Here is a 10780-nt window from a genome sequence, read left to right on the forward strand (position 1 = left end):
GGACTGCGGAAGCAGAGCCATCCTGCCTAGTAGCCACCGATAGCCTTGTCCTGAATTTGTCTAGTCCTCTCTTTAAGCCGATCCATCTAGGTTGGGGTCCAGGAGGGAGTTCCATAGTTTTGTGAGAGGAAGCCCTCTTTTACCTGCCCTGAATCTTCCAGCAAAGATTCTGTCCCTGGTTCAGATCTCGCTCCTTCCCAGAGGATTTTCAGAGGGCCAAGGGGGGGGGTGGCAGAGGAGCAGGCGAGGGGCATCTTGAGAGGAGCTGCCCGGCCCACTCTGCGTTTCTTTCTCTCTCAGCAGCTGCTCAGGGCCAGGAAGGCTCTGAGGATGATGACATCAAAGTCTCCTCCTTGCCGCAGGACCTGAAGGAACTGCTGCCCAGCATCAAGGTCTGGTCGGATTGGATGCTGGGCCACTCGGACACCTGGAACCCCCCGCCCAGCACCCTGGAGCTGCCCAGATCGTACGTCAGCACCCTTGGGGGGCCATGCGCCCCTTTCTCCTCTCTCCTCTCCTCACCCAGGCAGGGACTTGCCCTCTGCCCTCTGCCATGTATGCGGGTGGCTGTAAGTCACTAAGCAACTTCTTCGGCCTCCGTTTATTTTACCTATGACTTTTGCTTGCTGCCATTCCTCCAAGAAGCCCTGGGTGGGGCTTATGCTCTCCCCAATTCTGTCCCCCCCCCCCAGCAACTCTACAAGGCAGGTTGAGCTGAGAGTCAAAGGGTGGCCCAAGACTACCCAATGAGCTTAACAGTGGGTGGGGATTTGAACCCAGAGCTCCTCAGTCTTACTTTGGCATGTCACCCTGGAAGTTCTGGGCTACAACTCCCACCGCCTTTCCATCGGCCACAGTGCCTGGAGCAGATGGAGGCTGGCAGATCCTGGCATCATCCAGAGGGCGCCCACTAACTGAATTATGAATTAATCCTTTATCAGAACAGCCTGGCTGCCGGATCAGGCCAAAGGGGGCCCATCTAGCCCAGCATCCTGTGCTCACAGTGGCCAAACACCCCTAGGAATCTGGGAGTCTAGATAGACTGCCTCTGGAGCTGGAGGTTCCATAAGAGCCCTGTAGCTGGATCAGACCCCAAGGGGGCCCATGTAGCCCAGCATATCCTGTCCTCACAGCCTCTAATCGGATCCCCCAGTGGAAAGAAGCCGGAAGCAAGCAGGACCCAGGAGCATGTGCTGTTTTGATTCCCCACAGCCCCACCCCTTGGTACCCATTTCCCTGAGCTGCGACCCCCTGGGCAGTTCCATGCACATTTTGCTTGCATCTTTCTGAGCTGCTCTTGCCCCAGGCTCTTGGTGGGCCCAGAGGCCTTTCTCCCAGCATGCTCTTCCCCTCCCGCCCTTCCCTGCAGGCCTTTCCGCCCGGATCCGGATCCCCTCGGCCTCTTCCCCCTCCTCCCCAGTCCTATTAATCTGTCAGAGCCAGGGCTGAGGGTGATGATGGGGAAGACGAGGCTCCCGGGAGCGGAGGGGGGCTTCATCCTGCAAAGAGGCTGCAGCTCAAAGATGGCTCCCCAGGACTCCTGCTGCACAGGGGCAGGAGGAGGCAGGATGTCCGTCCATCTCCAGCCTCTTCCCTCGTTTATGGCTACTACTCTCTCTCTCTTTTTTGCTTCATTTTGGCTGAGGAAATGGAAATCTCACACAGGAAGTGCCGGGCCCCATTTTGGGGGAGTGGGAAAGAGAGTCTGTTTTCTGTTTGCTGGCTGCTTGGGGCCGGCTGGCTGGCTGGTTGGTAGGCTGGCGGGGGGAGGGGGGCGCTTGCCTGTCTGTGTGAACTGTTGCCCATCTTTGGACAGCAGCTCAGACCCCCAGAGAGGGCACTCACAGGAGACCACCTCCTGCCAGTCCCGACTCCTTTCCCAGTGGGGTTCCACTCCTCCTCTTCCTCTTCCTCTTCCTCTTCCAGCCTCGCTGCTCTCCCTTTAACACAGTAGGATCCCTGGTCACTAAAAAGGGCCATAGCTCAGTGGTGGAGCTTCCCTTGCAAGCAGAAGGTCTCTGGTTCAATCCTTGCTGGAATCCACAAGTAGGGCTAAGGACACCCCTCTGCCTCTTTGCTTGATGCCCTACAGAGCTGCTGCCAGTCAGTGCAGACAGTACTGAGTAGACCAATGGTGCGGCTCCATATAAGGCAGCTCCCTTTGTTCCTAATCATATAATTGTATAGTCGAAAGGGATCCCGACAGTCATCTAGCCCAATTCTTTACAATGCAGGGAAAAGCATTGGTTGGGGCAGTATGTTATAATAATAATAATAATTTATTATTTATACCCCGCCCATCTGGCTGGGTTTCCCCAGCCACTCTAGGCGGCTTCCAACAAAACACTAAAATACAATAACCTCTGCCTGACCTCTTTGGGGCAAGGGGGGCACCAGCCCCACGAGGGAATCCCAATTTTTGGCAAGTGTAGAACTTGAGGCTTGCCTCCCCGTGACTCTGCGGCAGGGGCAGATCCCAGAGGCAGGTTTGCCCCAGGGCTGCTGCTTGAGGCCACCTCCTCCCTTCTGGCCCTCGCTTCTCCACACATGGCCAATGGGTGGTGGAGGGCCCCCCGTCCCGTCTCCTCTCAGGGAGGCCCCCCAGGACACTGACAGGCTGTCCCCCTCACTTTGCTCAGGAGTGCAGGTGGGAGGAGCCCCATCCAGGTGGTGAGGCTAATGGACTTAGGCGAGTGGCAGGACCACTGACCGTGCGTCAGCCTCATGGCGGTGGACAGGGCTGGGCTTCACGTCCCAGGACTCGTTTTCAGGGCCTTTCTGGTAAAGGAAGCTCCAGTTGAGCACAGGATTGGTGCTCCCCCTGCCAAAATCTGCCAGGGCGTGACTTATGACACCTTACGCACGCACGCACACGCACACACATACCCCGAAACATCCAGGCTCCCAAAGAATTTGAACGCAAACAACTTGTCTTTGCTGGCCGGGGGGAGTCTGGACATGCACACCCCTTTGCCGATGCGCAGGAACAGGGCCCTAAAGGAGGATCAGGGCCCCGCTACCCTCCAGCCGCTGCCCCCCAGGCCCAAGCCGTGGCAACCTCTGTCGTTTCCACCCCAGTACCCCTCTTTTCTGCCCCCCGGCAGGCAGGCAGCCTGTTTCCCAGGGAGCCAGCGCAGGCTCCGAGGCCGCCTAAACTCAGCCCAGCTGCGGCAGTTGGTTTATTGCTTTCAGCTGGTACTTGAACCCGGGTCCTGGGCTTTGGAGCCCTTCCCAGGCTTAATCCCCGGAGCTTTCTCTGCAGCTGTATGACACTCCGCTGACCCTGAATGAGGATAGGAAAATAGAACGGGTGCCAAGCCAGAGTCTCTTTTTCATTTGGAGCGCCTGGCGGCCTGCCCATGACCAGGGTTACATAATGGGAAACATAGCTGGGACTCTGGAGAGCCCTCCACGCCTCCCCCCTCTGCCTGCCCCCTCCTCTTCCTCGCCAGGCTGCCCAGGCCCATTCCCCTGCGCTCCTGCCGCTGCCTCTGCCGCCATATATCTTCCTAATTGGCCCTCGGATGCATTTATCACCCGCTTGGAGCTTTCACGCCAGAGTCCTCCGAGTGGAAACCGGGACGTCGTTCTCCTCTTCCCCTCTTGCTGGGAGGGGGGAGCAGGGACTGAGGATGTGGCATTGGCGCTCGGGCCAGGTGGGGGGAGAACGCGCTGGGGGGAAGCAGGCATTTCCTAGGGCCTAGGAAGGAAGCCGGTGTCCGGCAGCCAGTGTTTCGCTTAGCCCAGAGCCGGGAACTGTTTTTACCCCTTTAGGAAAAAAGAGGAAAGGACGCCTCCTTTGTGCCCAAGGGCGGCAGTGGCTTTTTCTTGGGGTGAGGGGTAGCGGGAAGACCGGAGGGCCATGTCACATCCCACATACGGTCCCCATGCGGTGGGGTTTTGTGGCAGGTGTGGCCAGAGCAATGGATGTGGCTTTTTTGTACAGTGACATTTCAGCCAGGGGGTTGTTCAGATGCGCATAGAATGGTAGAGTCGGAAGGGGCACCCGAGGGTCATCCAATCCAACCCCCTGCAGTGCAGGAATCACAGCGAAACGATACTTGACAGGTATGCACCCTCCTCACCCAGGTAACCCAGAGGGATAGTCAGCGTTCAGGGATGCTTCCTGCCCTTGCCAAAGCTCCTTGGGGGAAGAGGGAGAGTGGCCCTCGGGGGGAGGGGTGGCGCTCCTGCATTCGAATGCTGCTTGAGCGTTGGGGCATTTGCTTGGCCACTGTGAGAGCAGGTGGGACTCGAAGGACCCCTTTGGCCAGATCCAGCAGGCCCCTCTTGCGTTCTTACCAGAGAATTGTAGGGTTGGAAGAGACCCCCAGCTCATCTAGTCCAGCGCACCTCAGTTCTGGAATGCATCAAGTGATGACTGGCATCAAGCAATGACTTACTTTGGGAGTGAGCCATCCGATGAAACAACTGCTTGAAAAAGATTGCTTGCTAAAAGGGATCTTTTGCTGCCGGTCCGTAGTATTTGTTGATATTTTTGTTTATTATCAAAGGATAGAACAATGCAGATACTATTTGGGTGTAATTTGAGGAGGAGATGTGCCAGGGAGATGGAGAGGTGGAAGGGATAATATAAGGAAGGGATAAGAAGGGATAAGAAACACACACCCCACACACAGCCCTGCCCCACTCAGAAGTCTTTTTTCCCACCAGGAGCCCAGGGACATGGAGCTCTCTCTCCCTTCCGCCTTGGACTTGCCTGTGGCCCAAGGAACAAGCCCCAAGGAGAGCTGTGGGGAGGGAGGACCCCCAGTTGTCACCTCCTGCTCTTTGACCGTTGCCATCTTTTGGGAGGGGGGCTGCTTTTAGCAGGATGGGGGCTTGGCAAGAAGCTGCTGGGAGAGGCGGCTGGGCTGAGCTGCCTTCCCTCCCCCCCCCCCAAAAAAAAAGCAAGAGCAAAAGGCCCGAGCGGTTTGCCATCTGGAGCGCAGCGCTGGGCTCCTTCCACCGCACTCCTTCCGGGTTTGAGCTGCAGCTGTGGGGCTGGTGAGTGCGAGTGTTTAAACAGGCTGGTATTACACAGGAAACGGCCACCTCCATGGGGCCCCCGCAGGCCTGGAACATGGGGTCATTGTGTTTGGCGTTCAGCACGTGGGAAGGGGGGTGCGTGCGAGGAGGCCCCAGGCAGCCCCACGGCACTCGGGGATCCCTTCCTGCAAGCCTCCAGAGCCCAGGCCTCACCCCCAACCCAGTTTTGGAAGAGAGTCCTTCCCCCTACCCCCGCCCCACTTCCTTCGTCTCCAGGCTGTGCCCCTATTTCATCCTCCCGGTCACCCTGACCTGCTCTGGGTGGGCAGTCTCCCTGCCCTTGGAGCCCAGGAATGCAAGACGAAGGAAGGAAAAGACATTGCTTGGCTTTGCTGGGAGAAGGGCGGCAGAGAAAGGTGGGCAGTCCTCGCCCCACCCGGGCCCTTCCTCCTGCAGCCTGGCAATCCCAGCAAATGGGGTCTTTGCTGCTCTGTCCAGGAGGGCGTGCTTTGGGGAGAAGGCGGCTATTCTCCCTGCCTTGTTCGGGGTTGCCCAGCACCAAGGCAGTGAACCCATCCTCCCCCAAGGAGAACTGCCCTGTGGCCTAGAGCATTGCTCTTGGGGGCCCTTCCTTGCTCTCACACCCTTCTCAAGGTCAGGTACTGAGCAGGTGCCCAGGGGTCAGAGCTCCCGCTTTGTGTGCAGAAGGCCCAAGGCTCAGCCTCCGGGGCAGCTCCGGGAAGGGCTAGTGGAGTATCCCCCCCCCCCCCGAACCCCTGGAGAGCCATTGCTGCCAGCCAAAGTACTGCGCTCGGTGGGGCTGTCCAGTCCAGCCAGGGGTCAAGCAGCTGTTCTTGTTAAATCCACCCTGAATTCAGGACCGTCAGGCCTGGGACCTTGCTTTTGAGGGAAGGAGGTGCAGCTCAGGAACAAAGTGCCCGAATTGCACGGAGAAGGAGTCTGCTTCGGGAAGGGCTGGGGGTGCCCCTGCCAGAGACCCCTGGAAAGCCAGTTCTGCCAGTCCATATAGGCAATGACAGCTTAGGAGGAGCCCTGCCGGATCAGGCCAGTGGTTCACCTGGCCCAGCCTCCTGTCCTCCCAGTGGCCAACCAGACATCTCAGGGGGGAATCTGAAAGCAGGATCTGAGCCCAAGAGCCTCGGAAGCAGAGCCATTGTGGCTCATAGCCTGGGGTCTCTGCCTCCCTCTGCTGCCGCCTCCCAGCCCCCTACCCCAGGCGGGTGATGGTGGGGGACTCACACTGCTGGTGGGGGCTGCCAGCGGGGGTGGGAGCATCAGGCCGCCTAAAGCCTGGCCAAATCCTTCCTCCCCGTGCCCCATGGGCAGCAGCATCACACGTCGGAGGTGGCCCAGAGCTGTCCTCTTGCATCCGGCCCTTGTCTCTGCAGCCAAGGCCCCGAGGATAAGCTCAGGGCCGTGGGGCAGCGCAGGGCGGGGGGGGGCAGCACCGTTGCTCATATAAGTTTCCTCTGGTGCGGATCTGGAGGGGGGGCAGTTCGTGGAAAGTTCAGTTCCTTTTAACCCTCCAGGCTCTGTTTATTTTCAAGCTGGTAGCGCAAGCCAAGCCTTTTCCCATTACATCATGGGGGACCCTTGGACATCGTCCGCCCGCGCGCCCCCCCCCAAAGCCCCACATATTTACTCCTGTTTCTCTCTGTGTGCATTTTCCACCTTTTAAATGTTTCTGACAGCCAGACCTGGCCGGGGCAAAGTGGGGAGGGGGAGCCACGATCTGGGGCCCCCCTCCTCCCTGCCTCCCTTCCTCCGACCAAGGCTCTGGGGGCGCAGGCAGGCGCTGATGGTGTGCTGGGCTTTGATTAATGGCAGCTCATTCCGCCCAGCTCCCAGGACACTCTTGAAAACAAGATGTTTCGTTTCAATGCAAGGCTTTTCTCTCTCCTCCCCCCTCCCCGCATGTTGATTCCAGCAAATAAATGAGTGCAGATTGTCCACCTGGAGCCACTTGCTGGGGGGGGGGGAGAGGTGTTGGGGTGGGGGGCTTTTCGTAGGCCCCGAGGATGGAAGACCTTTCCTGGTCCCAGGGTGAGCGGGCACAGGGAGAGGGGGCAAGGAGGGGGTTCCCTTTCCCTGCCACCACTGGAGTGACCCTTTTCTCTGGTCCCACGGCGAGAAACGTCCCTCTCGAAAGCGAACACTTTTTAAAAAGAGGTTTAAGGAGTGAGCATGAGAACATGACCCCCTGCTTCTGCAAAGTGACCCTCATTGTCCTTGGCCGGCTGCTTCCAACAATATTTATTTACTCATTCGTTTTTGGCATTTCTGGTCCACCTTTTTCTCCGAGGAGCGTCCCTGGTTCTCCCCCTCCTCATTTTAATCCTGGCAACAACCCTGTAAGGTGGGTTGAGCTGAGAGAGGCAGTGACCCCAAGGTCATGCCCAGCTGTGCCCCTTTCCTCTCCCTGCTCCCCCACCCCCAACCACAGCTAGACCTTAGGAAGGACTGCCACGTCCTGCACCACTGAGACTCCTCCTGTTTTTCATCACTTCAAGAATACAGTTCTTTGCAAGGCACCCAGTTAACGTTTTGTCGTTGGGCAGGGGGTCAGTATCGTCCACAACTCCCTCTTGGGGCTGCAGTCCTTAATGCAGGCTCGCTGGGGAGCAAGGCCTCAAAGTGAGCTCCTGTGCCAGGTCCCTCTGGAGCCCAAGATGGCAGCTGCAGGTGACATCGCCAGCGTTGTGCAACCGGGCGAGATTGCTTTGAGAATTGGAATGAAAAATGGCTGTCTGTCGCCTGGGTTTCTTTAGCTGCAATTCCTGCATTGCAGGGGGCTGGACTAGAGGAGCCTTGGGGTCCTTCACGCCCCTATGATTCCCTAGGGGCTTTTAAACAGAGATTGCATCAGCGGTGATTCCTGTGTTGCAGCGGGTTGTGCTGGATGATCCTCGGGGGTCCCTTCCAACACCACAATTCTGCGAAAAGTGCTGCAAAGGGAGCACAACTTGCTTGGCCCATTTCCACCCTTTTTGATTGTTTTGCATCATTTTTTCTGCTTCCTCTTCCCTGCCCAGCCTGGCTTCTGAGGTTTCCCCAGCCGTGGTGACATGCTCTTCCAGGCACCTCTTTGCACCACTTGAAAGGGCTCCCAAATGGCACTCTCTGTTCTCACCCTCGGCACTGCGGGGTGTGAGAGCCACCCACATGCTGCACACACCCCTCACCCTCCTCCCCAGGGTGCCTTTGAGGGTGAAGCTGCGGCCAGAAGCGAAACTGGTGTCAGGATGCCAGCAAACACCCCCACCCCGCCTTTCGTGTCTCTCTCTCTCTCACGACATACCTGAAGCTGAATGTCGGGAGAGTCAGGGCAGACGAAAGAAAGCCCTTCTTCAGAGTTGAACTGTGGAACTCCCTGCCACAGGAGGCAGTGATGACTGCCAACCTGGATGGCCTTAAAAGAGCATTGCACAAAGACCTGGAGGAGGAGGAGGCGGCTTTGGAGGGCTCCTCGCCAAGGTGGCTGTGCTCTGCCTCCACGGTCGGAAACTGGTGCTTCCGAATGCTGCTTGCTGGCAACTACCCACAGTTTAATGGGGATGCTTCCAGGAGTTGAAGCTGGATATAGGAAGCTACCATCCAGGTCAGTTTTGCCTACACGGACTGGCAGCATCCACTGGAGGTGTCTTTCCCAGCCCTCCCCAGGGATGATGCAGTTGGGGTTTGAAGCTGGAGCCTTCTACATGCAGAGCAGGTATTCAGGGGCCACGGCCAGCCCAGTTTGGCCCTCAACTGGCCCACTGCTGTTGTCATGCTTCCCCCAGGAGCCAGCGTGGCTCCAATAGCAAGTGAGGAGAGTGGGCACCCAGTGGGTGCCCAAGAGCCTGGCACTCTCCACCAGACTCGGAGCAACTTATCCTTCCTTGCGCTGTGCTTTCCCTTTGCTCTCTCTGCGAGATCCTTCCCCAACCGGACAAAGCCTGTTAGTTTTGGCCCCTTTAGCCTTAAGGGTAGGTGTGTGTGTGTGTGTGTGTGTGTGTGCCCCTTGTGTCCCTGGGCCTCCCCCTTTCCTCTCTGCTGTCTTCCGTAGAGTCCATGTTGAGCTCAATAGTTGAGAGACAGTGGCGGTGTAGTGGTTAGAGTCCAGCACTGGGGCCTGGGAGAGACCAGGGTTCAAATCTCCTGTCGGCCATGGAGCACACAGGGTGACCTTGGAGGCCAGCCACTCTTGCCTCTCAGCCTGAGCCACCTTGCTGGGAGAGAGGAGAATGGCATGTATCCCCTTGAGCTCATTGGAGAAGACAGTGGGGTAGAAATGCAATAGATAATGGGGAAGAGGCCTCTCCAGCCTATGTGACATGGGGGGCAGGCATCCTTTAGGGGAAGGGGAAGGGGTGCCCACGCCTTGCCTGCAACAGAGTGCCCAGCCCTGCAGGGAAGTTGCATCTCCTGAGCAAGAGTGTCTGCGGTGTCCTGGGGATGGGGGTCTCTCCTGCCTTGCTCAGCTCCCCCCTCCTTCTCCCCACCCTGCAGGGTCTCGGTGGACGTGTGGGCCACCCTGGCCGACTTCTGCAACATCCTGACGGCCGTGAACCAGTCGGAGGTGCCGCTCTACAAGGACCCGGACGAGGACCTGGCCCTGCTCAGCCTGGAGGAGGACCGCCTGCTCTCGGGTTTCGTCCCGCTGCTGGTCGCCCCCCAGGAGCCCTGCTACGTGGAGAAATCCTCGGACAAGGTCAGGGCCGGGGCACGGCGCCCCTCCTCCTCCTCTCTGTCTCCCCCCTCCGCAACCCTCCAGGCCGTTTCTTCTTGGGAAGCATTTTTGTGCAAACGGAACACGATTAAGTCATTGAGAAAAGGGTGTTAAGGGAAAATATCGACCTTTTAGCCGCTGACATCCCGCTCTGTGTCATGAAAAACCCTCTTGACTTCCTTTTGCTGTGTGTGTGTGTGTGTGTGTGTGTAAGAGAGTGAGTGTGTGTAAGTGAGTGTGTGTGTGTGTTTGTGAGTGCGCTCGCTGGCATGCCGTAGATACGGTCACTTCCTCCCTTGTTTAAAGAGCGCAGCTTGCCTTGGCAGCTCTCTGCAGCTCCTCCAAATGGCTTGCATCACGCTCCTGCGAGCAGCCTCCTCCTCTCCCCCCTCCCCGCCCCGACTGCAGAGCCCTGCGTGAGGAGGAAGCCGGCCAGATCTATCTCTCTTCCTCTAAAGACCGGGCGATAAAGAAGGTTGGCGGGGAAGTGAAAAGAAGCACCCAGTGGGGGCGATGGGGGGGGCCTGCCAGACCTCCTGCAGCTTCCCTTGCCCCACCAGCAGCAGCTCTCTGGGGTTCATAGAATTGTAGAGTTGAAAGGGATCCCCAAAGGTCCTCTAGCCCACCCCCTGCAAAGCAGGAATCATAGCTGAAGAATCGCTGGCAGGTGGCCACCCAACCTCCATTTAAAGGCCTCCGGGGAAGGAGAGCCCACAACCTTCAGCCACTGCTGAATGGCTCTTAACTTCAGAAAGTTCTTCCTGATGTTTGGTCAGAATCTCCTTCCTTGTCACTCGCCCTCGCCTCTGGAGCACCAGAATACAAGCTTGCTCCATCTTCCATGTGACAGCCCTTCCTTATTTGAAGCTGGCTCTCGTGTTACCTCTCCTTTTCCTCTTTTGTAGAACATAAAACGGGCCTGATCTCGTCCAGCATATTGTTCTCATATCAGCAAACCAGATTCCCCAATAGGAAACCCTCAAGCAGGACTTGAGCGCAAGAGCAGTCCCTCTTCCCCTCTTGTGGTATTTCTGCATTGGTTTGGTGCAATTCTGGACCCTG

At 57.8% G+C, this 10780-nt stretch overlaps 1 protein-coding gene across 4 annotated transcripts in view; it reads left to right on the plus strand.

The window, feature by feature from the left end:
• SMG6 (SMG6 nonsense mediated mRNA decay factor) overlaps nt 1-10780 on the plus strand; it is an 87677-nt gene that overhangs the window by 47241 nt on the left and 29656 nt on the right. For 3 of the 4 annotated variants that reach the window (XM_079955400.1, XM_079955402.1, XM_079955403.1), the window contains exons 12-13: nt 301-466; nt 9499-9700. In XM_079955400.1, coding sequence (XP_079811526.1) covers nt 301-466; nt 9499-9700 — 368 coding nt within the window. The remainder of the gene's footprint in view (nt 1-300; nt 467-9498; nt 9701-10780) is intronic. The other variant, XM_079955401.1, reaches the window with a different exon arrangement.

This window comes from Podarcis cretensis (assembly GCF_951804945.1).
Source record: "Podarcis cretensis genome assembly, chromosome: 15".
Classification (NCBI taxonomy): domain Eukaryota; kingdom Metazoa; phylum Chordata; class Lepidosauria; order Squamata; family Lacertidae; genus Podarcis; species Podarcis cretensis.